Below are 25,903 nucleotides of genomic sequence, written 5' to 3' on the forward strand. Positions count from 1 at the left end.
AAGTTAGATTTCCATTTAAATAAACTCTTATTAAAAATTACAACCAGAAATTAGCGCAAATTACAACACAAGTTGTGATGCTTTATTCCTATTTTTTCATGGAGATATTTTATGCCGGTACCACACGGCCGCACGGCAATGAAAGTCATGCCTTGAAAAAATTATAAACATTGTTGAGTGTCAAACACACGTCCAAATTACAAAGACAAATGTCAATGTCAGCTGTTAAAATTAAATTGCGAATTTACGAATTTACAAATTTACAATTTTTAAATTAATGAAAGGCCGATCATTTAATTCGTGCTGTATATAGTTTTATTTGAAGTTATCAAAGTTGGTGTAAATATGTATATTTTTGTAGGTGTCTGATAAAATAAACATAATTCTGTATATTCGATATTTTAATAAGAAATGAAAAATGAATAACAGTTCCGATTATATTTATTGGTCGGAGCTTCATTGCTCCAAAGACGCGCTGACTGATACTTACGGATGGTTTATGCAGTTTCTGCTTGCTGTTTTGGCCTTTACGTGCTTAATTGGTAAGATTGCGACACTGATATTCTTTACTTGTTGCGAAGTTCAACATATTGCCAATGTCAAATCATAACTTCCAATTTTACTAATTAAATTACTTGAAGGTGATTTTAAAAGGATTTAGTAATACAAATTTGACAAAATTAATGATAACAAAAGTTTATTCAAGAATTTTAAAATCCATTACAAACTTTATACTTCAATATTATGCTTCAGGTAAAAGATTTTGTGAGCCACGCTATGCCAGAAGACCTTGGTTGATCTGGTTCTATGATACATCAAAGCAAGGTTTAGGTGCCCTCATTATACATGCAGCTAATGTATGGCTTTCACCACATCTTACAGGAAATCCATGCACATGGTAAGGATATGATACATATTGTGAAAAATCTGTCCTCTAACTTCATCTGTATGGGAAAAAATACTAGGGTAGCCAATGTTCAATAATAATACATTTGAATGAAATAATTAAAATTTATATGAAAAATGTTAACTCTATTCTTCATTGAACCTTGAACATTGAATACCGTTAAATCATTTGTGCAAATGTGAATAATAATTGTAACTTAACAATTGTATTTATTTAACTAGCCAAACAAACAATAAGGAGAAATACCAGTACAATTTTTTTGTTTAATACATCATACTTATATTATAAATGCAAAGTTTTGATGTATAATCATTACTATTTATCTCCAAAACCTCTTAATGGTTCTCAATCCTATTTTGGGATAGCACAGAACATACTCCGGGAGAACACATAGGCTACTTCCTGAGTTTTTTTAAATGCCTGAGTTTTTATTTAAAACATTTTATCTTTACAGGTACATAGTCAACTTTATGTTGGACTCAACATTAGGCTTGCTTATAATATGGGCTGGAATAAGACTGGCTCAGTATTGTGCCAGAACTTATGACATTCCACTAATTAATTTCGGAGAATATGGTGAGCATATCCTAACTGTATGATGGTCAAAGCAACTAGTACTTATCCCATGAACATGATTGTTTACAATTTTTTTTCTCTTAAACCACTGATCAAAATTAACTGTTTAGTTTATATTAAAAATAAGTTACTTTTTTTTTCTTAATTTTTGAATTTTTCAGGCAAACCCCCAATGTGTGCTGCTTGGATATGCCAGTGTATTCTGTACGCGGCGTTGGCGACGTTTGCTAAATCCGTACTAGCATTGGTACTCAGACTACCCCCTGTTGTGGCTGTACTTTCGACACTTCGACTCTCTCCAGTCTCCGACCCGCGTTTGGAGCTCGCTGTTGTAATGCTTATCATTCCCTTCTTTGTTAATGTAAGTTCTTTATTTGTTATGTATAATAGGTGCAATACCAATAGCTTTGGTTATTGATTATTGTGACAATAAAAAATTAGTCATTCATTATGTGATTATGATTGTTGTAGCCTTTGTTTATCTCTGAGGCAGTCAATGTCTCACAGCAGAATACTAAAACGACATTTGAATATGTTACATCTTAAATGATGAAGCCATACTTAAACCCTTAATTCCATTAAAATTAAGAAACCTCTCTGATTGTAAGTGGTTACGATGTGACGTATTTGTTTCGGTTAAGTATTGGACCTTCAGTTCCAGAAACTAAAGCATTATGATTTTACAAGCTTTCGCCCGTAACTCTGTTCGCGTGGAATTAAAAAAAAAGTGATTAACTAATGTGTTCTTCCAGGCTAACGTCTTTAACTATACCAAATTTAATTTAAATCCGTTCCGCCGTTTCGACTACAAACTCTATAAAAACATTCATCTAAACTTTGGCATTTATAATATTAGTATGACGGTGTACTTATTTTTATATCAAAGAGTAGTTTCTAAAGCTAATGTAGTATCAAAAATTCAATTCTTTTTATCCTATAGCATTATCAAGATATTAATTATTATTTTTACTAATTGAAAATAGAACATCATCATGTATTTAACACTTTACTTTCTTTTCAGATTTTAATTTTCTGGGTTACGGATAATTTCCTAATGTATCATCCGAGAGGAGTGAGTTCAAAGATAAAAACTAAGGTATGTATTATCATCATATTATTACAACGAGTTTCAACTTCTTGACCTTTTCGGAGATAAACTTCGATAATTTATATGAGAATTTTCTTTACACCAATTGCCAATGGCAATCTACACTAATAATATTAAGAGGAAAGATTTGTATTTATAGATTTTTGTATGTATTGAAATAACTCGAAAACTACTGTGCTGATTTCAAAAATTCTTTCACCATTAGAAAGGTAATTAATCTGTCAGTAATATAGGTTATGTTTTTTATTATTTTTTTAATTTCACGGGGACGAAGCCGCTAGCAACAGCTAGTGGTATATAAATACACAATACATAAAAAGTCGAGATATTTAATAAGTCCTTTGTCTCATAAAAGTCTCAACAAATGTATTTATTGACAGACTTTGTCTTTGACTACGTCCATACAGGATTAAAAAAAAATAACTTAGAAGGTTATGTGTTTTAATATTGAATGTTGATAATAGTAGAAATTAATATTATCTCTACATATAGATTTTATATGTACTTAATTTGAATATCATAATGTCTATTTAATCTTAAATCTCGAACTACCCTCCATTTTTTTATACCTTTATTATTAAATGTAAAATTATAATTGTACATCTTTACCAGAAATATAATAACCCCCGAAATATTGCGATAAAATATGCAACTAATTAATTTGCGAAACTGATATAATAAAGAATCCGATAGAAGTTTCCAGGCCAGGGTTTTTATATTCTCGACTAGGAAATAGAATTAGATTTTGGTGTCACTTGTATTAAACTTATTGTATCAATTTTATCAATGAGATTGAAAGAGACAGTTATATGTAAATTTATTGTAATACATTTAAACAGGTACGATATCAATCGATAAAGAAAGAGAAGTCTGGATCTGAAGACGAGGAGCACTCGGCTGATGAGAGGCTGCTCGGTGCTAATGTATGACCCCACAGGCCCACTGTGCTCCGGGCTTAATTGGCAATCTCCATATGTACTCGAAATTACTGACTTGCCTCTTCCTTTTTGCATATTTATTTAATTGTATTCTAGTTCCACTTTACTTTTTTTACAACATTTAGCTATTTTTGCTATTTTTGACCGTCTTCCCAAAAGAAGGAGGAACACAATTCTTCTGCTTATATATATTTTTTTAAACTGTTCATAATTTTAACGAGATAAATTGTTATTGTCATAAAGAATCGGTTTGCATAAAAGTTGTAACAGATTTAATTTTCAATAATACATTTGGTTAAAGAGAAACGTGTGTCGTTTTTATGTATATTTCTAAAATGATTTCTAAAATCACTAAACATATCGCTAAGGGGTCCGAATTAAATTCAAATAAACATTTTAGAAGTCGATTTTCTCTAATTATAAAGGGTAAGTTCAGTTAAAGTTTTACGTTACAAGTAATTGCTTTAAAAAGATTACGGCAAGTCAGTGGTTCTTTATAAGTCCTATGTCAAAGATTATATTATTCTGTAAAACTGTTACATTAAGGGCTATAAGTGTTATTTTTTAATATGTAATCTTGAACTAAGGTAATATTACTGTTAAAATACCCAAATTGGTATGTTTATTTTTATATAAGCATATCTACAATAGTTAGGTTAGTATGGGTTTCTTGCTTATTGTGTTATTTGGCTAGGTTATTGAAGAACTAAGTGACTATTTCCATTTAGCGGCTAGCCGCGCGATTTACGGTCTAGTGGAAATAGGAACCGCGACTATATACAGCGACTTTCGCGGCCAGATGCGAAGTGGAAATAGATCTTATACTCACAGTCGTATATTCGTTTTATAAGCATAATGATATTAGATGTACAAATGGGCCATTGCTTTATATAGTTTTAATACGAAAAATATTTTTGTAATATGTTTAATTTTTTAACGTGGGTATTTGGTATGTTCCTAAAATGGCATGTACTTACTTTAGTAAGTGTTGCATGTCCATTAGAGTGCCATTTGTTTCGATAAAAGTGTAACATCGAAAAAAGACTGAGTGAAATAAGTGCAAAAAATTCCAGATTACCTTGAAAATGAGGATCTCTTAAAAGACTTTCCCTCACAATTTCTTAGGTCTGTTTTGACAACAGAGGGCGTATTACAAATATGTGTGAGAACGTTTTTGTAACCTTATCGACAGACTTTATTCTTACTATATTTGTGTAATTAGCGAGGGTACAGTACACACACAAATCTCGTACAATGTCGATGAGATTACAAATTTGTTCTCGCAACTGTTACGGAAATATTCGTAGTAGACCCTCAATTATTGCCAACCTTACACACTAGTAACTATTGCTAAAATATCCGTTCAAATAAATAATACCACATCTTTCTGTAAAACTGATATTTTTTAATATATTTCGGCAATATTACATATTGTAGTTAAATTAAATAGTAGATATTATCATGTTAACTTCATTTTAAAAACAGTAATTGTTTACAACAAAAGGAACCGCCTGTTCGTTTTCTAAAACTATATAATTTGTTTTGTGTCTTGTCAAAAGAAAAAACTATTAAAAAGGTTAAAAAAATTACCAAAAATGTGATTAATACTACATTCCTTTTACTAAAACCTTTGTGATATTGATTTTGAATTATCATTAAATTTAATTCTAACTTCATGTTCTGGAATAATAATTTTACACTTCACTTCTTGTATAGAATTGCACCTGACTTCACTTATTCTTAACTATTTCAGATAGCTTTATTGAAAAATTTATAAATGTATTTACATGTAAATGAATACTAAACTTGTTATTGACTGTATCATTAGCAAAAGTTGATTGTAAGTTTATTGTATTATAATTTTTTCTCTTTTATACGAGGCTAATAAAGAAAATTATATTAATTACAAATTTGATGAATTGTTATCAGTTTTATTAAGACAAAATGTTTTCAATATTTTTCTCGATGTCACTAATAAATGTATATCCTGCCATAATGTAAGTCATTTAGTAAATGTATAATTCAATATGGGAAAGTAGAAACTCCTTTACAAAAGGACTGCAGGTGTGCGAATTCACACAGACTATTAAATATGTAGTTGGTTAAAGTACAGTACATATTGACAACAATAAAATAATGTTAAGGGCTGGTGCACACCTTTAACAAAACTATAGCACAACTGTTATGCGATTGTCGATTGTTTCGCAGCCCATAAAAAGTTTAGTTGCACCAAAAAATCGATTAGTGTGCACACCACACCTCCATATAAACTCATAGGAAATCAAAGCGTGACTAAACAGTTGTGCGATAGCTTAGTCAAAGGTGTGCAGCGCTCTTAATGCGAACACGTCTTTTAACTGTAAAACTCATAGTTCGCTGTCGCTTAGTAGAGACTTGTTTTGATAATTCCTTAATGACTTCTGATTGTTGCTATAAATATTTTATGAATTTTAAAAAAATTACAAATTCATAAAGCTATTATAACTCACACTTTACGGTCCACTTTTCCTGTAATATTTGTCCTTTGTGTCCTAAATAATAGATCTCATCGTCGAATTTCTATCGATCTGACAACATGTTTTGTACAGTGTCGTATTTTATGCGAAAAACTGCCAAATATCATTTACATGTATAATTGTATTGTAAATATTAAATTAAGTAAATGTTGTGTAAAGTATAAAATAATACATCTGTTTGTACGAATACAGGCTACTACCTATGTTATATTTGTCTTTTATTTAAAAAAAAAAACAATGGATCCTAGTATATTTTTCAATGACAAGTAAAAACAAAAAAATCTTTATCAAGTTTCGAACTATTTATTCAGAACTATTCATGTATGATAACGTGTGAGGACAAGAAGACCATTCCAAGTCTTAAGTACTAAACTCTGCCTACTCTTCTGGGTTGAAGTCGTAAGTTTGTTTATTTTTGTCATGTTCGTTGCCAGCCAGCAATATATTATGACAGATTGAATTTTTCTTTACAAATTGATTGACATTTCGTTACCTAGACAACAGTTTTTGTTTGATCATTTTATATTTCAACATCAAGCAAAGATCTAATACATTAATAAACATGGATTTAATATTTATGTTTAATACGTGAGCTTGGTAAAGATTTTGTTATTTGCAGTGATATAGTGTATAGAAGAAATTAAAATGGAGGAGAGAGATCTACGAAAGCTGTTGCAGACGAAGAACGGATGTCGAGTGCCGCCCTTGCCGCCTATACCAGACGTGCATATGATGGACAACTTACCTTTTACACCTTTACCGCCGTATAATCGAATTAAGGTACTGTTTTTATATTTAAAGATGGAAAGGGAAACTTGACGACATTCTTCGAATGCAACCTCATCACCACTTAATTGGTACAGTAGAACCTCGATAACTCAAACCTCTAAAACTTCAAGAAATAATATGTTCCATTCCCATCAGAGCCCAAAACCTCTATAACATAGACCCTTGATAACTTAAAACTTCTATAAATTAAAATATTTTGTGTTTCCCTTAAACTTAAAAATTTTAAAAATCCAACCACTTACCTCTATTTGTATAAAACCCTAGTTCGTTCGCAACTCGAATATGCTGTGCCTATTTGGAATCCTCTCTATAATAAATATATAAAATCAATAGAAGCTGTACAAGAAAAATATCTTCGTTGCCTAAACTATAGATGTTTTTCATACATACTTATCGTATCAAGGCCTCCTAGCTAAATTTAAATTACTAAGTCTCAAATCTAGACGACTTCAACATGAAGCGGTGCTACTCCACGATCTGTGCCATAATAGGTACAACTGCATCTGTTTAACCAGAAAAATATCGTACAGAGTCCCCACAAGAGCTCATCCCAGAAATGTTTCAAAACTTTTTTCAACAAACTGGTCCCGAACTAATACGGGCTTGCGGTCACCACTTAATCGAATTATTATTTCTTATAATACCAATTTTAATGATATAGATATCATACATGTAACTAAAAATAACCTTAAAATAGAGATTATTAAAACTTTGAATTATCAATAATATTAATATATCATTAAGTACCACTCGAATGTATAGCCTATTTATAGATTTATTTAATTATTATAGTTACTATGTGGTAGAGTTGTGGATGGCACATCTACTCAACACTTTTGAATTGTACTGTATATTTTTTTCTTGTGCTATTGTTCTTTTACCCAAATAAATGAAAAAAAAAACTTTAACTTATCGAGGTTCTACTATATAATCCGACCCAGGTCGCTGCCTGTAATTTGATCTTGATTTTCATTGATAAGACTAAAGAGCACCGTTGGTAGCTTTTTCGGATTTTCGCTCGACGATTTTGTCAGGTCAATGTAACATGCGAAAAACGTAGCGTAAAAAAGACATTTCATTAAATTTTACATATAATCGGACAAATTGATTATATTCTTAAAATTTTAAGTTTTCTTTTTTGATTTTTGTCATCGCCAATAAATAATGTATGCACTATTATCTTTCTTTTAGGACAAACAAGCGAAATTTCGTAAATTATTAGAGGCGAAAGCCACCGACCAGAAAGTGAAGATCGCTCGACCGCCCGTACAGCGTCGCGAGAGAGACTTCCTTGAGATATCCGAGGACCGGCACATTGCTGCGTTACGGGAATGTGCCAAAAATATTAAACCACCGCCGATGCTTAAATCGTGGGAAAGAAAGATTAGAAGCCTGATACCTGCCAAACTACGCAATGCTTTCCCGGCTCTTACCGAAGACCTCATTAATGAAAGCAAAATAGAGTGGGATAAAAAACTACATGAATTTGCAGTTAAAACTATAATTCGGGACGTGCCAGGTGTTTCTAGGAAGCGGTATACAGAACCATATTTTAAATTTAAAGGAAGAACAGAACACCATGAAAAAATGTTAAGACATAGAAAGAAAATACAAACTGAGGCGTTAAGTCTACACCCGTTTGTAAGGCTTATTCTTCAATCAGCTGAAAAAATGTTCCCAAATTGTATAATAAAATTGAAGAATTACCGTATGAAAGGGCTTATACATTTAGAAGAGTTCGAGACTAAAATACTGGAAGAAATAAAACGTGCAGACTATCTAGTTTCAAGTACGTGGTATAACGTATTAATTAAATGGATGAAAAATCCTAGATGTTTAAAAAACATGCGTCCGAAGAAAATCCCTGAATTTGTTAGTTGTGCTACAAAAATGATATCGATTCAAATACAAGAACTGATGCGTCGGTCGATTAATGCTATAATAGATGACCTCGATGATCCTAGATCTGTTCCTATCCTACGTTTAGAGCTACGTTTCGATGGAGAGTTTTATTATTTTCCTACACTTGATACTCTTTTTAAAGTGTATCACAACATTGCCGATGCAATTTCTAACATTGCACAAAGACTTATGCCTATAGAGGAATATCTTAAAATTCCATATTTTAATGATGCTCTACCTGTCGTGTACAATGAGTGGTTGCGCAAAAATGGCCACGAGAGACTACAAACACGGCTGGGGGAAGTATATTTACCACTGTTTGCTTATCTAGATGAATTAAGAAAGAAGTACGATATGCTGTACGGTCAACCCGCCAAGGCTGCCTTACTTCAATTCATTAATGAAACAGAAGATTTTGAAGAAGCTCGCAATAAGATCTTGTATTTCCAAACAATCGACTCTAATATTACAGCTACCCTTGAAAATGAATATTTTAATTGTGCTGTAGTTGGCCAATTAGAGATGGTAACTGGTTTAAAACAAAAAGCTAACGAATTTATCAACGACATTATTGATGGGTTAGTTAAAACTCATATGAATGAAAATGACAGCATTTGTTCTGAATTTGAAAAAATTGCTGAAAGAGCTTTAAAGGAACCTAAAAATGCCGCTGAGTTAATAGAACAGGGTGTATATATTCTTTACGCCAAGACTGTTTTAGTAGAAACTTTAAAACACAGAATAATGAAACAAATCAATATCATTTCAAACCTTTTAGAAATGACTTCTTTAACAAAAGAGCACGTTGACTCAAACACACGTACGGTGAACTGGCTCACTGCCATCAAACCTATTTTTGATAGAAATGCTGCAGCATATGAAACTTTCAAAGCGGACATGGAAGATAATTTACAGAAAAAGATAGCTTTTCTAAATAAAGAGGTATTGGAAATAACGCCTTACATAGAACTTCTGGACAGTATGGACGATGTTAATCATACGCTAGAATATTTAGAGTACTTACGTAAACTTGCACATCGCTTGGCAGATTGTGATAAACTCGTACTTTGGATTAATAATGAAGAGACTACCTTTAAATTCCCCAATACTAGTTATCCTGACTTGGAAGAGCTAAAAGATTTAATAATTCCTTTTTATAACTTAGTTCATCTGGTACATCGATGGAAGCGCAGCTACTACACGTGGATGGATGGCCCATTTGAATTTATGGATCATGTACAAATAGACCAAGATCATGATTTCTATTACAAAGAATTTTTAAAGCTTTCGAAAAACTATAGGAATAAAATAAAACAACAAATTGCCGAAGGCGTCGAAAAACGATTTCAAGGTTTGGTAGACGATCCTGACGTTAATAACATGCCTGCTCCGATGAAACTCTGCGCACAAGCCATTGCCGAGCTCAAGGAATGGCGCCCCAACGTGCAAATGGCTCACATTATGTGTAACCCTGCATTAGAACAAAGACATTGGGATGATATGTCCAACATTGCCGGTTTTGACTTAACTCCAACCGCTGGTACAACATTAAGAAAAATTATTAATTTTAACTTATGGGAAGATCTTGACCAATACGAAATAATAAGTGTCGCTGCTACTAAAGAATTAGCCTTGATCACTAATTTGAATAAAATGATGGCTGAATGGGTGGATATTTGTTTTAAAACAAGTCCATACAAGGATACTGGAATATTTATACTTTCCGGCCTAGACGATGTTCAAAGTGTTCTGGATGATCATATTGTAAAGACGATTGGAATGCGAGGATCTGCATTTGTTAAACCTTTCGAAACTCAAGTTAGAGCATGGTACGAAAAAATTGTCAGAGTCAATGCTACTATTGATGAATGGGGCAAGGTTCAAAGTCAGTGGTTATATTTATTGCCAATATTTTCATCTAAAGATATTGTTGCTCAAATGCCTGAAGAAGGAGTTATGTTTGTCGAGGTAAATAACATATATCGCAGATACATGGGCAGCGTCGACAAAGATCCACACGTTTTAGAAATTGCTGGGGGTATTGGAGTATTGGAATCATTTAAAACTGCATCAGCTTTGTTAGAAAAAATTAATGATGGCGTGAATGACTATTTAGAAAAGAAACGCTTATATTTTCCGAGGTTTTTCTTTTTATCTAATGACGAGATGTTAGAGATACTTTCAGAAACAAAAAATCCTTTAAAGGTTCAGCCGCACTTAAAAAAGTGTTTTGAAGGTATTAACAGACTTGTTTTTGATCCAGAATTTAATATAAGTGCGATGATATCAATGGAAGGTGAACAAGTAGAACTGCTTGAAATTATTAATGTAGCAGCTGCAAGAGGATCTGTTGAAAAATGGCTCGTGCAAGTTGAAGATCAGATGCTGAGAGCGGTGAAATCCGAAACAGAGTTATCATATTATGACTATCCAACACTTCCACGCGTCGAGTGGATTTTATCGTGGGAAGGTATGGTGGTACTGGCTATATCGCAAATATATTGGGCTATAGACGTAACTGAATGTTTGAATACACATAAACTAAGTGAACTTGATAATTTCCACACTAGTTTGACGAAACAACTGAACGAAACAGTTGGTGTCATACGTCGCCCACATTTGACTAAATTAAACAGCATAACTGTTAAAGCACTCATTGTAATTGACGTTCACGCAAAAGATGTCATACTAGATTTAGTCGGAAAGAATGTGATTGAAGTTACAGATTTCCAATGGCTGGCCCAGCTACGTTACTATTGGGAGGAAGAAAAAGTTTCAGTAAAAATAATCAATGCTGTCGTAGCCTACGCTTATGAATACTTAGGCAATTCAGATCGCTTAGTTATAACTCCTTTGACAGATCGATGCTATCGGACGCTAATAGGGGCTTATTATTTACACTTAAATGGGGCTCCGGAAGGTCCGGCTGGTACAGGAAAAACTGAAACAACCAAAGACTTAGCGAAAGCATTAGCTGTACAATGTGTCGTATTCAACTGCTCAGATGGCTTAGATTACAAGGCCATGGGTAAGTTTTTTAAGGGCTTAGCGTCATGCGGCGCTTGGGTTTGCTTTGATGAATTTAACCGCATTGAAGTTGAAGTTTTATCTGTAATAGCTCAACAGATCCTTTGTATTGTTCAAGCTGTAAGACAGAAGTTAGAAGAATTCGTATTCGAAGGAACAACTTTAAAGTTAAATCCAGCATGTTATGTGTGTATTACAATGAATCCTGGGTATGCAGGACGCTCTGAACTACCAGATAATCTTAAAGTACTATTTCGAACAGTTGCAATGATGGTACCTGATTATGCTATGATAGGTGAAATATCTTTATATTCTTTTGGGTTTATAGATGCCCGTAGTTTATCTGTTAAGATTGTTACTACTTATCGCCTTTGCTCGGAACAGCTATCTTCACAAAATCACTACGACTACGGAATGCGCGCAGTGAAAACTGTCTTGTCTGCGGCCGGAAATTTGAAAAGAAGTTTCCCTAACGAAAGTGAAAAGATTCTCCTCTTGAGATCAATAATAGATGTGAATTTACCAAAATTTTTATCATTTGACGTTCCATTGTTTGAAGGTATAATATCTGATTTATTTCCTGGCGTTACTTTGCCCAAGCCGGATTATGAAAACTTTTTAAATGCATGTAAAGAAAGATGTGAAATAAACAACCTTCAACCTATGGAGTGTTTCTTAATTAAAGTTATACAAACTTATGAAATGATGATTGTTAGACATGGATTTATGTTGGTTGGTGATCCCTTCTCTGGTAAATCGATGACTTTAAAAATATTATCTGAGGCTCTGTCACTAATGGAAGAAAAGAATCAACCTGGTGGATGTCAATGTACATATAAAGTACTCAACCCAAAAGCTGTAACAATGGGTCAACTTTACGGAGCCTTTGACCCTATATCATATGAGTGGACTGACGGCATCGTAGCGACTATGTTTCGAGACTTTGCATCCGAGGACACGCCTGTAAGGAAATGGATAGTTTTTGATGGTCCCGTTGATGCGGTATGGATTGAAAACATGAATACTGTTTTGGACGATAATAAGAAGCTTTGCCTTACTTCTGGTGAGGTAATCGCGATGTCTAGTGTGATGTCTATGATTTTTGAAGTAATGGATCTTTCACAGGCGTCTCCCGCAACTGTATCTAGATGTGGTATGATATATATGGAATCTTCATCCTTTGGTTTTATGCCTTTTTACAAATCGTGGTTAACCACTTTAAATCCTATTTGGCTTGAAGAGAACGAAGAATACATTTTTAACATGTGCGAATGGTTATTTGACCCATTAGTTTTGTATGTACGAAGAGATTGTAATCAACTCGTAAAAGCTGGTGAAGTAAACTTGGTAATAAGTACCCTACGGTTAATAGAAATGTTTATGGACAACGCAATTGAAGGAGAAGAAGACACCAGACACACGCGGACCTGGTTTATAGCTTCTTTCATGGCTGCGCTAGTTTGGGGGGTTGGTGGAATTTTGAATAGTGACTCACGTGATAAATATGATGATCTTGTTAAAGAATATTTTAGAGGAGATAAAGGTATACCGCATAATATAGAGAGAATTGATGTATCGATTCCAACAGAGGGTAAATTAGTTGACCATTACTACCAGTACAAAGGCAAAGGTTGCTGGAAATATTGGCCAGATACATTAAAAACTGTTCAAGTAAAAGAACAGATAAACTTGCTTCAAACAGTAATACCAACTTTAGAAACGGAAAAATATATATCCCTACTTAGACTTCACACAAAATTTGCTAAACCTTTATTGCTAATAGGGCCAACAGGTACAGGAAAAAGTTTTTATGTTCAAAATTTTTTGATGAACGAACTAGATATGGATAAGTATACACCAGGATTTATAACATTTACAACGACAACGAGTGCTAATCAAACTCAAGAATTAGTTATATCAAAATTGGTCAAAAGACGGAAGAATAACTATGGACCCACAAAAGGCCATAGAGCAATTATATTTATCGATGACATGAACATGCCTGCTAAAGAAGTATATGGTGCGCAACCGGCTATAGAATTATTAAGGTTGTTTTTTGACCAAAAGCATTGGTATGATTTAAGAACCACTGAAAAATTATACATTCATGATACCTTTTTCTATGGTGCTATTGGCCCTGTAGGTGGAAGCCGTCAATTGATTTATCCGAGAATGTTACGTCATTACAACATTTATTCCATTAATGAATTTTCAAAAGAAAGTATGACTAAAATTTTTACTACTCTATTACAATTAGGTTGGAGACGAAATGGATTTGGTCAGGACACCCAGCCGACAATCGTTAACATAATAGCGGCCACAATGAACATATACGAACAAGCAGCAGAGGGTCTCAGACCGACGCCTGCAAAATCGCACTACATATTCAATTTGAGAGATTTCTCGAGAGTTATTCAAGGTTGTGCATTACTAAGAAAAGAGTCAGCGGATAACAAAAAAACTTTTCCGCGGGTGTGGGTTCATGAAATAATGCGCGTGTTTTATGACCGATTGGTAGATGAAATAGATCGTACTTGGTTTTTTAACTTGCTTAAAATTTCAACTCGTGATTTCATGAAAGAAAACTTTGAGTCTGCTTTAGACATATATGCAACTGATAACGGCGAAGTTACTCAAGAAAGTATAAAAAGCATGATGTTTGGCTGCTTTTTGGATACAGATAGTCTTGAAGGTGAAAGACGTTATGAAGAAATTCCGTCAAGAGAATCAATTTTAAATGTTGCAACGACAATGTTAGCAGAGTATAATGCTATGCATAAAGCTAAAATGACAATCGTCTTATTTGACTATGCTTTGGAACACTTATCAAAACTTTGCAGACTTCTTTCAATGCCCTCAGGAAATGCATTACTAGTAGGAGTAGGTGGTTCCGGCCGACAATCCTTGACACGATTAGCTGGCACTATTTTAGGACAGACAGTGTTTCAACCGGAGATTACAAAATCTTATAGCGTCAAAGATTGGCAAGATGATGTTAAATTAGTGTTACGTGAATCTGGCGGTCTTAATAAGGACACTACGTTCCTATTTACTGAAAGCCAAATAAAAGAAGAAGTGTTCATACAGAACATGGATAGTTTACTTAATTCGGGTGAAGTTCCTAATTTATATGGTTTAGATGAAAAACAAGAAATACTCGAATTAGTACGTTTAGCAGCGCAAGGAGGCAATAGAAATCTTGATATAAGTCCTTTACAAATTTTAGCTTTCTTCGTAGCACGTTGTAAAGTAAAGTTACATATTGTCTTATGTTTCAGTCCTATAGGTAATGCTTTTAAAACCAGATTAAGATTATATCCCTCTTTAGTAAATTGCTGTACTATCGATTGGTATGATAGCTGGCCCGAAGACGCATTGGAAATGGTTGCTAATTTTTATATGGTCAAAGTTAATGTCTCCGATAAGATAAAAGCAACTGCCGTTATTATATGTAAACAATTTCATGTAGATGCACGTGTTATATCAGCTGACTTCTTTAATCAGTTTGGTCGAAAGACTTATGTAACTTCTGCGTCTTACCTCAATTTAATTAAATCATTTACAACCCTTACAAACAGAAAGCAACGTGAATTAAAAGCAGCAAAGTTGAGGTACACCAATGGTTTAGATAAATTGAGCCAAGCTGCAGAAGCAGTTTCAATCATGCAACATGATTTAAATGAATTAAAGCCACAGCTTATGGTAATGGCAGCAAAATCAGCTAAAATGATGCAAGAAATAGAAGTAGAAACCGCAATAGCTGATAAAGCCGCAGCACAAGTAAGAGAGGATCAAAAAGTAGCCAATGTACAAGCGGCTGCTGCAGAAGAATTGAAAAAAGATTGTGAAGCTGACTTAGCGCTTGCGTTACCAATTTTGGAAGATGCCATTGCTGCATTAAACACATTAAAGCCTGCTGATATAACGATTGTAAAATCAATGAAAAATCCACCAGCGACAGTTAAGTTGGTGATGGCGGCAGTATGTGTAATGAAAGGTATACCTCCTGATAAAATACCCGATCCAGACAATCCGGGAAAGAAAATGCTAGATTATTGGGGTCCCAGTAAACGTGTATTAGGTGATATGGGATTCTTAGATTCTTTGAAAAATTTTGACAAAGACAATATTCCTGTTGCAACGATGCAAAAAATTAGAAAAGAGTATTTATCCCATAAAGACTTCAAGCCGCACATCATAGCCAAGGCATCTACTGCTGCAGAAGGACTTTGTAAATGGATAATTGCTATGGATATGTACGATGCGGTCGCAAAAGTGGTAGCTCCGAAAAAGGCAAAACTAGAAGCGGCTGAAAAAGAATTTTCTGAGACAATGGCTATATTGGAAGAAAAGAAAGCCACTGTGGCACGTTTAGAAGCTAAACTAGCCGAGTTGAATGAAGCATTAGAAGAAGCCAATATCAAGAAAAAAGCCTTGGAAGATGAAGTTCAGTTATGTATTGATAAATTATATCGTGCTGAAAAGCTTATTGGTGGACTGGGAGGTGAGAAAGTTCGCTGGACAGCAGCTGCTGCTAACCTCCAAACGTTATTCGATAATCTTGCCGGGGATATTTTAGTATCATGTGGAATCATAGCATACCTTGCCCCATTTACACTACCCGTAAGGTTAAAAGTTACCGATGAATGGAGAAAACTGATTATAGATTTGGATATGCCCCATTCTCCAACTTATTTATTGAAAGATGTATTAGGATCAGATATTAAAATACAAAATTGGTGTATTGCAGGTTTACCAAGGGATTCGTTTTCCGTAGATAACGGTGTAATTTTAGATAATTCGATGCGATGGAGTTTATTAGTTGATCCACAAGGTCAAGCAAATAAATGGATTAAAACAATGGAAAAGCCTAACGATTTACAAATAATGAAATTTACCGACGGTAATTATATGAAAGTTATTGAAACTTGTTTGGAATATGGAAAGCCTGCCTTGATAGAGTGTGTTTTAGAAGATGTAGAAGCACCGTTAGATCCCATTTTGATGAAGAACACTTACATGCAGGGTGGAAAAGAATTTATTGCACTGGGTGACAACGTTATTGAGTATCATCCACATTTCAGGCTTTACATGACAACTAAATTAAGAAATCCTCATTACCTACCCGAAGTATTTAATAAAGTCACTTTAATAAACTTTGCTTTGACAAAAGAAGGTTTAGAAGATCAATTGCTTGGAATAGTAGTAGCTAAAGAACGTCCTGATTTACAAGAAAAACGTGAACAATTAATTGTACAAGGTGCTGCAAATCGTACCGCACTCAAACAGGTCGAGGATGACATATTACGAACATTACAAGAAACTAAAGGTGATATTTTAGAAGACGAAACGGCGATTGAAGTTCTAGACTCTTCTAAGCTCTTAGCGGTCGATATTATGAAGAAGCAAGAAGCTAGTTTAGAAACTGAAGAAATTATTGAAAAGTTTAGATTAGGTTACAGACCAATAGCATCACACTCAGCAGTTCTTTACTATTGTGTAACTGAACTACCTAATGTTGATCCAATGTATCAGTATTCACTGACCTGGTTTATTAATTTGTATATATTGTCTATTGAGAATGCTAATAAATCTAAAGATTTAGATAAAAGATTAAAGTTTTTAAAAGAAACATTTACTTACAATTTGTACAGCAATGTATGCAGATCCCTGTTCGATAAAGATAAACTTATGTTTTCATTTATAATGTGCTCTAAAATGATGTTATCCACTAACGAAATGAATCACGAGGAATATGTTTTCCTTATAACTGGAGGTATTGCAGTTGAAAATCCATTAAAGAAGCCAGTTGAATGGATTCCCGACAAAGGTTGGGATGAAATATGTCGAATAAATGATTTGACTGTCTATAAAGGATTTCAAAAAAGTTTTGTTGACTCATCCAGTAAATGGAAAGAAGTGTACGATGAACTGGAGCCCCATAATAAGCCGTTGCCGTTGGGATGGGATGAAAAGTTAAGCGCCTTTCAAAAGTTATTGATTATTCGTATATTAAGACCTGATAAACTAACCGTCGCTATTTCAGAGTTTGTAGAAAAACAAATGGGTCGGAAATATATTACTCCTCCACCATTTGACATTGGTAAATCGTTTGGTGATTCAAATTGCTTAGCTCCTTTAATTTTTATATTATCTGCGGGTTCGGATCCTATGGGAGCATTAATTAAATATTGTGAGAAGATGGGTTTTTCACATCGATTTAATTCAATCTCATTAGGCCAAGGTCAAGGACCTATTGCAAGAGCTATGATAGAAAAGGCGCAATTAGAAGGAGGGTGGGTTTGTTTGCAAAATTGTCATTTAGCTGTTTCTTGGCTTCCGGTACTTGAAAAAATTGTTGAAAATTTTGACCTGACAAATACAGACTTAAGTTTTAGGTTATGGCTCACTAGCTATCCATCAGACAAATTTCCCCAATCTGTACTCCAAGTAGCAGTCAAAATGACCAATGAAGCGCCGACAGGGTTACAGCATAATTTATTTAGATCATATATGTCTGAACCATTGAAAGAACAAGAATTCTTTGAAGGATGTCCTGAGAAAGATAAACCTTTTAGCAAGCTCCTTTACGGAATAAGCTTTTTTCATGCCGTGGTTCAGGAAAGAAAGAAATTTGGCCCTCTAGGATGGAATATTCAATATGGTTTTAATGATTCCGATTTTCAAATATCTGTAATGCAACTACAGATGTTTTTAAACCAGTATGAAGAAATACAGTATGTAGCTATAAAATATTTGACCGGGGAATGCAACTATGGTGGGAGAGTAACCGACGATTGGGATCGAAGATTAATAGTAACTATATTAGATAATTATGTTAATCCCGGTGTAGTAAGTGATCCCAACTATTTGTTTTGTGACATTGGATCCCAGTACGGATTGCCTCGCAGATGTGAATATCAAGACTACCTTAAGCATATCGAATCTGTGCCTGTTTCTCCGCCGCCGGAAGTATTTGGCTTACATATGAATGCAGGAATAACTAGAGATTATTCTATTTCCGTGGAGCTCACTTCGACACTAGTCCTTGTCGAAGGTGGAGGTAGCGGCGCGGAAGGCGGAAATACAGAAGTCATTCTTGTTCAAATGGCATCAGAAATTTTGTCTAAACTTCCTGTGACATTTGATACTGAGATGGCTCAAAAAAAATACCCCGTCGATTACAATGAGTCTATGAATACTGTCCTAATTCAAGAAATGGAAAGGTTTAACAAATTACTTAATGAAGTAATAAGATCTCTTTTAGATTTGCAGAAAGCTGTGAAAGGTCTTATTGTTATGTCGCCGGCCTTGGATATGATGGCTAACGCAATGCTGTTGGGTAAGATACCAGAAAATTGGTGTAAATTGTCGTACCCCAGCTTGAAACCGCTACCCAGTTACGTTCTCGATTTGGTGGAACGCTTGTCTATGTTAAAAAATTGGTATGAAAACGGCAAACCTCCTACTTTTTGGCTTTCAGGGTTTTTCTTTACACAAGCTTTTCTCACGGGCTCAATCCAAAATTACGCAAGAGCTAAGAAAATTCCAATTGATTTGTTGATATTTGATTTTGAAGTTCGTAAGGTCGATTATGAAACGACTGCCGCGGAATGGGGAGTTTACGTGCAGGGTATCTTTGTCGATGGCGGTCGCTGGGATCGTAAGGACCAAGTAGTGGCTGAACAATATCCGAAAATATTGCATGACATAATGCCCGTTATTTGGTTGTTTCCTAAACTAAAGACAGAGTTCACGGAAGGCACGCGATACAAATGTCCTTTGTACAAGACGTTGGAGAGAAAGGGGGTCTTAGCCACAACTGGGCATTCGTCTAATTTTGTATTAGCCTTTTATTTGCCATCGGATAAACCGTCCTCTCATTGGATTCAGAGAAGTGTAGCATTAATTTTGCAACTAGATAATTAGGAAAGTGGTCGAGAGGTAACTGTATTGCGAATAGTATTTTGACTGCTTTATTTAATTTAGATTTAGATTAGTACGATATAGTAGTCAGATATAAAATAAAATACAAATGTATTTAAAATTCCACTAATAATGTCATCTACGAAAGAAAATGAAATCTATGACTTTTCATACTTAGACAAAAAGGGATCTAATTGTGAAGTTAACATTCAACCTGAGAAATTCTTAGTTAAAGCTGCATTAAGCACTATCTAATTTATAACGTAATTATTAACTAGCTTTTTTGGGAATCCTCAGTGTTTTGGAATACTTTAAAAGAATCGGGTTTTGCGTCTCATTATAAATCATATTTATTGCATTGTGCTGTTAACTATGTTTATTTTAGTTTAATTATAAAATAAAACACCGTGGGCAGTGCCCCTGAAAATAAAACTATTTTGTTGCTTTTTATTTTTATTGACCTAATGTTTTAAAAACCCATTTATTATCATTCGTTTTTAATTAGTTTTTGCTTCATCTTGTACGTTTCAAGCAACTGACGTCTTAACTTTAACATTATGGCATTGTTGCGTTTCTGAAATTAATGGTATTTAACAAAATATGTAATTAAAAATAAAAATTAAGTTCGAGAGAGAATTGTGAGATGTGAAATAACAGCTTCATCAGTACTAGATTAGGGTTACTAGCGCCCCGGGACATATTTTTATGGCGCCCTTTTTCCACGCTACGGGTGGGTTAACTGGGTTATAAGAGACTGTGTAACTCGCTCAGTGTTCAGTGCCCTGGGAATGGCAAAGGGGTGGGGCTGACGCTCAACCATGCCTTTCCCTACCGCTTACTTATACCGATTTTGAGCCACTCCCTAAATATAGTTTTAGTTTAAAAAATCTACACCGATGACCCTTGGTGTTCGATTACCGACTTCGAGTAGGTAGTCGTGACGGTAATATTTCTATATAATTCAAAGTATTAGAATTAACCACCTTTAAGACGGCACATTCACGTTCAATCAACTCTGTTTCTTCTTCAAGTGCACTAGCGATCTTCTTCTGTTCCTCCTGAAGTTGCAGCTCTTTCTTTTTTGTTTCTTCCGCCTCGGCTTCTTTCGCTTTAATATCTTCCACTTGACACGATTGTTCTAAGAACCATTTTTTATGCATTATGTGAAACGTAACTAACGTTATAAGTAATACGGTCCGTAAAAAACGAAACATTAAATTGTTTTTTGTTACCTTTCATAAAAAGTTGTTTGAATCCGTCCGCGTGTAGGTTAAGGATTTCAACTTGCTCTTTCATTTTACACTGTTCCGAAGCTTTACAGATCTCTACCACGCCTATTTGAATTTTCGCTTCCGAAATACCATTAACTAGTATCTAAAATAAAATAAGATAATGTGATCCATAGTGGTCCTAGAAAAAGTAACGCTTTATTTAGTACTTAATTAAATGTAAATTACTTTGATACTTACCTCTAATTCCTCCGATAACAAACTTATTTCATTTCTTATAACTGAAATTTCTTCTGTAAGGTTCCGCTCTGTAGTGCGCAAATGATTTTCGGTTTTATCATTGTTGTGCTTACGCTTTAAAACTAACGTAACATGGAATAGAAAACGAATACGTAGTTAAAATCTTTCGTAGAAATTGTAACTTCGTTAATGCTTTATTTTTTACTACAAACCGAAGTTAATTTCAACATATGCACATACAATTAAACTGATTGATAAAGAGAAAAACAATATTTGTTGTGTATTTTTTTGTATCACGTACATAGTTTAATCAAAATTAATATCACAAACCGGATTTTAGCTGCAGCTTCATTGAATCTATGTCGCTCGACATTATCTCTTTAAATTGAATTAATTTCCTTTCAAGACTGCAAAAATGCAAATTGTTGTTTTTTTCTAATTTGCCGCTAAAAATAAGTCGGTGCACATTGGTGCCCCTACTTATTATTAATTTTATGTTAAATTAGGTAAATTATAGTGAATAGCTATAGGGAGTGTTCAAAGTTTTAACTTTATTTTAAAAGGGTCTTACCGGTGGTTGTAAACAGTTGATTCAAATTAAATAATCACTTTTATTATAAACTACTTTATCTTAACAGTTTCATAAGTAACAGCCAGTAACAGCTAGATTTATATATTTCGATTTCAAATTGCAAATACCTATACACTGCAAACTGATATAATCTGTCTAATGTTCAAGTGACACGAGTGACAAGTGACACTGACGCTTCCTAAATTTTATTTTTAATCTGCATGTGCGATGTAATGCGTCGATTTCAAGCGTGGTTTTCTTGAATATTCTTTCTTTATATGTTTTACATTGTACAACGAGCGTTATGATGTTTGTAAGTGAAATGCAGTTTTTAAATCCATCAGAAGTGTTAATTCTTAGACCGTAATTTACTATTCCTATGTGTAAATCCCCAAAGATGGTTTCTGGGACGACGAGGGTGATTCAAGTCACCAATATCGCGCCACAAGCGACGAAGGATCAAATGCAAACACTGTTTGGTTACCTGGGTAAAATTGATGATATAAGACTATATCCAACGATTAGAGATGTGTCGTGTCCTGTCCAATCCCGTATATGTTATGTGAAGTACTATGACTCTGCTACTGTAAATGTGGCTCAACATATGACTAACACGGTCTTTATTGACCGTGCATTAATTGTGATACCCATGCAGTCAGGTGAAATACCAGATGAGCATAAAGCACTTGAGATGTCAAGCAATGGGACACTAGTGCCTGGCTTGAGTACTGTAGAGCCAAGATTACCGTCACATGTGGTGAACACCTTAGAAGGTGTTCCTCCTAATCAAGTTATCCAAAGTTATGACCCTAAAATGATAGCGGCGGGAGTTCCAGGATATCCACCTCTTCCCGCAGCTTATGATTCCAGAAAAATTGAAGAGATAAGGAGAACATTACTTGTTATAGATGTAGGTGAATTAACGCAACAGCAATTGATTGATCATTTTACACAAGCTGGAGAAGTTTGTTATCTAAGATTTTGTGAAAGAGAAGCAGACAATCTTAAGTATGCACTAGTTGAAATGACTGAACAGGAGTGTGTTATTAAGGCTTTGCAGTTAAATGGAAGCACTATTGAGGGACAGACTATTAAGGTTGGTAAAGTTTTGAAATGCGCTCATAACAACATAAAATATCATATCAATACTTAAGTTTCTCACATCTTCAGTAAAATGTTCTATAGACCTAGATTTAACTATTCTCTCTCTCTAATCTCATTAAGTAGCAATAAATTGTTATCTAAGGACATTAAAGAAACTATCCAGTCATATATTCCGTGTAGCTCATGATTGGTAAAGTGCTCTAGATGTTTTTAAACTCTTGTAAACCTTTTTTTTATATCATAAGGTAAATGTACAAGTCCTGTGAGTTCGCAATAATAGCTAACTTAGTAACAGTTACACATCTGTAGTTCCTCTGGTGTTGTGGATGTCCATGGGCGTTGTTGACCACCTTGGTGTTCACGCTGCTCGTTTGCCCCCTTTTATTAAAAAAAAAAACAATACTTTGGTCAAGTTAATCACAGCTTATATCATACAGGTACATCACGCAACCCAAGCTATTTGTAAGCCACAAACAAAGAGCAACGAGGCTGCCCAGAGAGAGATAGAAGAAGCCATGTGCCGGGTGAAGGAAGCTCAGAACTACATTTCAGCTGCCATTGACCCAGTGATCGGACTCCTATCAAAGGATAAGAGAAGGTATGTTAAAAAAAATATAAAATTTTGAATATACCTTTATTCATGATTTTTATTTGCATTGTTATGTTAATTTACTATTAACGTCAATGTTTGTAATCAAATTTATCTGACTTTGAGGTTTGACTACGGAAACACTCAAAAGAAAATATATCTTTACATTTTTTTTATATAAAATTACAGGGATGGCAATAGATTTATAAGAGGTTAGTATGTCAGCATAAAAGTGAGTCACCTCAACTTGGTGAAGTGTGCATACAGGCTTGTTTTTGGACACATATAATTACCTTTTTAATTAGCAAACAGGGCTCCACACATATAACACCTTCAGTGTAGGCATTGACTGGTTTGGGACCCATTAGGGGTTCTTCATTAGGGTGTGTGATTTAAACTTCTTTATTCACGTTAACGTTGCGCCGGCCACAAATCCCTTTAAATCACTCAAGTTTTTTTAGGGATGCAAACATGCTACTTTAGTGTGTGCACCCAATGTGTATTAGCTCTTTAGTAATAAGATTACCTTTTACATTTCGTTGGTACATTATGCGTATTTGTGTAGGACGCGGTCTCGGTCGCGGTCCAGACGGCGGTCGCGGTCGCGGCGGTCTCGCTCGCGGTCCCGGCACCGCAGCAAGCGCTCGCGCTCCCGCTCCAGACACCGCTCGCGACGCTCCCGCTCACGACACGCGCACCGCACCAGGTAACACAACCCTACTAATTTAATTAACTGCTAAGTTACCACTACTGGAAAATAGTCATTCAAATTTTTGTCCATTTTGTTGCAGGTCACGGTCCCGCCAGCGCAGTTCCCGCGTGTCTCGCTCTAGGTCACGTCATCGCTCCTCGCGATCCAAACGCGACAGGTCCCGTGACCGCAAAGACAAGGATAAAAAGAGTTCCAGTGAAAGAGATAAAGATAAGAAGGACAAATCTAAGTCTCCTACTCGAGATATCGAAAAAAATGATAAGGAAAAAGATAAAACTGAAAAGGATGAAACCAAGGCAGAAGTCATGGCTGAAACCAATGGCCGGCCCGAATCTGAAACCAAATCAAAAGCTTCAACACCAATAGATGATAAGGAAGAAGAACCTGAAAAGGATAAGAAAAAAGATAAGGACAAAGAAAGAGATAAAGATAAAAAGGAGAAGGATAAAGAAGACAAGAAGGAAAAGGATAAAGATAAGTCCCCGTCCAAAAGGCGAGATCGTTCAAGATCTCGAGAGAAAAAACGCGACCGATCACGATCCAAGCGAAGATCTCGATCGCGATCTAGAAGAAAACGATCGAAATCACGAAGGAGGTCAAGATCAAAAGACAGGAAACGGTCTCGGTCTAGGGATAGAAAGAAATCTAGATCAAGGGATCGTAAACGGTCCAGATCCAGAGATAGGAAGAAGTCGCGGTCTAGAGATAGGAAGCGAACGAGGTCGAGGGACCGCAAGCGTTCCCGTTCGCGGGACAGGAAGCGGTCGCGCTCTCGCAGCCGTCGCTCCAAGAGCCGCTCCCACAGGGACTCCAAGACGCCTCATGAAAGGAAGTCTAGGGACCAAACGCCTCTTCTCCCTGTTCCAGAAGAAAAAGTAACCTTAAATGAATCCAAACTTCAGGATTTGACAGATGAAAAGAATTCTCCAGACAACATGGATATTTCTAATTCACCATAAGTGTAACTTAAATAACACAAGTAACATTTTTCACGCGTCTTTCACTTTATTGCCAATGTACATTTCCAATTCCAAATAAAATAAATTTCGAAAAAACATTTCTTTATTTTTGTAATAATCCTAATGACGTCATTGAAATCAGTTTTAAGTGCTTCAATTTAAATTTGCTGATATTGTTGAAGTGTTTTATTCCTTTGTCAGATTTGATATTGGTTTAAAAAACAAAAAGAATGTACAATTTTCATCATAAATTAGAACGAGGAGCCAGGAGGTTATTGCTGTGTTTAACAATGAAGGTTAATTTCCTTTAATTAGCCAATAAAAATAAATTTCACTAACACAAGGAGATTATAACTTAGCTCATATTAAACTTCTATTCTATAAAAAATTAAGCATGTAAGACTAGCTTAATTAACAGATTTACGCTCAATTACGATTTGCTTTGACCGTGAAATGATATTTTGTGATCAAATACATTCATAAACCTAACGTGGAAATGTACATACACGTCAATCAATCGGAGGTAAAGATTTTTATTGGGTCTTTGCACAAAGGTAACATTTTAGTAAATATATAGAAATACTAGAAATAATAATTTGTGTACATCATTTTTTTTCAGTCATATCTTACAATTATTTATGTTAACTATTTTATTCCCGGAAGTTTGAAATTACAATCCAAAGTTTACAAAATAGACTTTCGTGATTTTGTCGATACGTCTTCAAATCCTTTGCTGTTTCAAACAAGGAGATGGTTGCAAAAGGGCGAAGCGCCTTTCCCAGGCTACTGCAGGGCTCCGGGCAGCGGAGC

At 34.8% G+C, this 25,903-nt stretch overlaps 3 protein-coding genes and 1 long non-coding RNA gene across 4 annotated transcripts; 3 read left to right on the plus strand and 1 right to left on the minus strand.

Annotated features, from left to right (window-relative positions):
• The first annotated feature begins 276 nt into the window (after positions 1-276).
• Positions 277-3,673, plus strand: LOC106102169 (vacuolar membrane protein YPL162C-like). The gene is made up of 6 exons (XM_013281579.1): positions 277-542; positions 754-898; positions 1,362-1,483; positions 1,645-1,844; positions 2,505-2,579; positions 3,431-3,673. The coding sequence occupies exons 1-6, from the start codon at positions 419-421 to the stop codon at positions 3,518-3,520; spliced, it is 756 nt and encodes a 251-aa protein (XP_013137033.1). The 5' UTR covers positions 277-418; the 3' UTR covers positions 3,521-3,673.
• A 2,922-nt stretch (positions 3,674-6,595) lies between these two features.
• LOC106102527 (dynein heavy chain 12, axonemal) lies at positions 6,596-20,074 on the plus strand. The gene is made up of 2 exons (XM_013282038.1): positions 6,596-6,825; positions 8,026-20,074. The coding sequence occupies exons 1-2, from the start codon at positions 6,691-6,693 to the stop codon at positions 19,690-19,692; spliced, it is 11,802 nt and encodes a 3,933-aa protein (XP_013137492.1). The 5' UTR covers positions 6,596-6,690; the 3' UTR covers positions 19,693-20,074.
• An 87-nt stretch (positions 20,075-20,161) lies between these two features.
• On the minus strand, positions 20,162-21,603 carry LOC106102289. The gene is made up of 4 exons (XR_001225559.1): positions 21,489-21,603; positions 21,159-21,280; positions 20,673-21,063; positions 20,162-20,263 (listed from the first exon to the last, which is right to left on the minus strand). It is a non-coding gene; the product is annotated as an uncharacterized LOC106102289 (long non-coding RNA).
• A 331-nt stretch (positions 21,604-21,934) lies between these two features.
• LOC106102525 (probable splicing factor, arginine/serine-rich 7) lies at positions 21,935-25,181 on the plus strand. The gene is made up of 4 exons (XM_013282036.1): positions 21,935-22,825; positions 23,271-23,431; positions 23,988-24,128; positions 24,214-25,181. The coding sequence occupies exons 1-4, from the start codon at positions 22,109-22,111 to the stop codon at positions 25,091-25,093; spliced, it is 1,899 nt and encodes a 632-aa protein (XP_013137490.1). The 5' UTR covers positions 21,935-22,108; the 3' UTR covers positions 25,094-25,181.
• The last annotated feature ends 722 nt before the right edge of the window (positions 25,182-25,903 follow it).

The sequence above is a fragment of the Papilio polytes genome, unplaced genomic scaffold (genome assembly GCF_000836215.1).
Source record: "Papilio polytes unplaced genomic scaffold, Ppol_1.0 DF823923.1, whole genome shotgun sequence".
NCBI lineage: Eukaryota > Metazoa > Arthropoda > Insecta > Lepidoptera > Papilionidae > Papilio > Papilio polytes.

Bases quoted from the DNA above. Each gene is read 5' to 3' on its own strand.
- LOC106102525 (XM_013282036.1), top strand. From the start codon at position 22,109: ATGTGTAAATCCCCAAAGATGGTTTCTGGGACGACGAGGGTGATTCAA. The intron at 22,826-23,270 runs GTTGGTAAAGTT...TATATCATACAG, and splicing joins TTGAGGGACAGACTATTAAG to GTACATCACGCAACCCAAGC. The intron at 24,129-24,213 runs GTAACACAACCC...ATTTTGTTGCAG, and splicing joins CGACACGCGCACCGCACCAG to GTCACGGTCCCGCCAGCGCA.
- LOC106102169 (XM_013281579.1), top strand. From the start codon at position 419: ATGAATAACAGTTCCGATTATATTTATTGGTCGGAGCTTCATTGCTCC. The intron at 1,484-1,644 runs GTGAGCATATCC...TGAATTTTTCAG, and splicing joins AATTAATTTCGGAGAATATG to GCAAACCCCCAATGTGTGCT. The intron at 1,845-2,504 runs GTAAGTTCTTTA...CTTTCTTTTCAG, and splicing joins TCATTCCCTTCTTTGTTAAT to ATTTTAATTTTCTGGGTTAC.
- LOC106102527 (XM_013282038.1), top strand. From the start codon at position 6,691: ATGGAGGAGAGAGATCTACGAAAGCTGTTGCAGACGAAGAACGGATGT. The intron at 6,826-8,025 runs GTACTGTTTTTA...TCTTTCTTTTAG, and splicing joins CGCCGTATAATCGAATTAAG to GACAAACAAGCGAAATTTCG.